General features: G+C 45.1%; 1 protein-coding gene across 1 annotated transcript in view; it reads left to right on the forward strand.

The window, feature by feature from the left end:
• LOC103478741 (meiotic recombination protein REC8 homolog) overlaps positions 1 to 1451 on the forward strand; it is a 7523-nt gene extending 6072 nt beyond the window's left edge. The window contains exons 14-17 of the mRNA XM_017309291.1: positions 14 to 98; positions 174 to 254; positions 342 to 451; positions 1011 to 1451. Of these exons, the coding sequence (XP_017164780.1) occupies positions 14 to 98; positions 174 to 254; positions 342 to 451; positions 1011 to 1114 (380 nt within the window). The 3' untranslated portion in view covers positions 1115 to 1451. The remainder of the gene's footprint in view (positions 1 to 13; positions 99 to 173; positions 255 to 341; positions 452 to 1010) is intronic.
• The last annotated feature ends 125 nt before the right edge of the window (positions 1452 to 1576 follow it).

The following is a 1576-nucleotide window of genomic DNA, read 5'->3' on the forward strand; positions in this document are numbered from 1 at the left end:
TGTGTGTGTGCAGCTCACCCGGCTCCATCTCTGGAGGGGTCGGACCAGCGGGAGGCGTCTCGAGACTTTTCTCCTCTTTACACGTCTGAGAGAGAAGGGTGGGTGACGAGGAAACCTGTGCGTCTCTGTTGGTGGGGTCTCGCTTTAAGACTCGTCCTCCTTCCTGTCTCCAGGTCCACCGTCTCCACGGCGCTGCAGGACATCCCAGAGGCGGTGGACGAGAGGATCGAGGAGTTGGCAGTGGAATCCCCTCGGTGTGCTTCTGTGGACTATTAAACTCAACTTAACCAGGCCTTTATTTACATGTTGCATTTTATTTTTGTGTGTCTCCGTGTTCCCAGGCTGCTGCCGGAGATGGCGGACTTTGAAAGCGAGCCGGTGCTTTTTCAGTCGGTTTTGCCGTCTGGAGCCAACCGCAGAACAGTCAGCTGCGTTTTTCAGAGGCTGCTGGGTAACGAGTCGCCTTTTCCACTCGCGTCTCCCACGCTGATTATTTTACAGCTTCTCTGATCAATATGTGGCCTCTGGTGACTCTGCATGTCTGAACCCAGTAACACCGGTTGTTTGTGGTTAAAGTGCAAAAAGTTTAACATGAGTCTGGTTTCTCTACACTCCAAAAACACAAAATCTTACCAAGTTGTTGGTCTAGTTTCTAGTGCAGATGTCTCAGCACAATGTCTTGTTATAGGTGAAATAATCTGTTAGTGAAACTAGTATTTTTCCATCAATAATAAGGAATTACTGACTTAAAATAAGCTCATATTTCTTGCTCGTAAGTTAATTGTGTCTTATTTCAAGTGTGCTGATATTTTTCCACCAGAAATGCTTGGTAAGGTTTTGTGGGTTTGCAAGAAATTTGTCGCATTTGCTGTCGACTTGTAACTATTTACATACATTTACAGGTTGTTGTTTTTTCATATCCACACAGGGTGAAAATTATATTACCTAAAAGAATACTAACTAGACGACACCGAAAACCTAAACCTGACCCGTTATCATTTTGTTTGCAGATAATTTGTCGTCCAGCAGGATTTCTGCCGAGCAGGAAGAGCCGTATGGAGACATCGTGATCCTCCCCGGACCCAGATATGAAGAACTGGACCAGCCTTCATAATCTGCTCCCAGCTGGGGACTCTGAGGACTTCTGAGTTCATGATTTCACCCAATAATCCTGTCTCCCACCACTGCATAGTTTTAAAAGTTGCACGATTTCCAATTTATCCCTTTATTATGTATTACCAGAATGAGTTTTGTGGTTTTAAAGTGCTTTTTTTGTTTGTTTTTATTTAGCAAAGGAAGATTTGCATCGGTTTTCCGTGTTTCTGGCTCTCGCAGGTTTAACGAACATATGAATCCTACATTTGATTTTATTGTTCCAGTGTTTTTACATGTGAAATCAAAGCTCCCCGGTTCTGTGTTCCTTTCAACAATAAAAACGTATTTCCGTTGAATTCGTGCTGGTTGTTGTACATGCTGGAGGATCTGTGGGGCAGCAGGCCGCGGGGCAGATGAGCCGAGCGACACTTGATCTTCCTCCGCCTCTTCACACATCTTAATTCTCCTCTGCGGACCGGAG

This window comes from Poecilia reticulata, linkage group LG16, assembly GCF_000633615.1.
Source record: "Poecilia reticulata strain Guanapo linkage group LG16, Guppy_female_1.0+MT, whole genome shotgun sequence".
Classification (NCBI taxonomy): domain Eukaryota; kingdom Metazoa; phylum Chordata; class Actinopteri; order Cyprinodontiformes; family Poeciliidae; genus Poecilia; species Poecilia reticulata.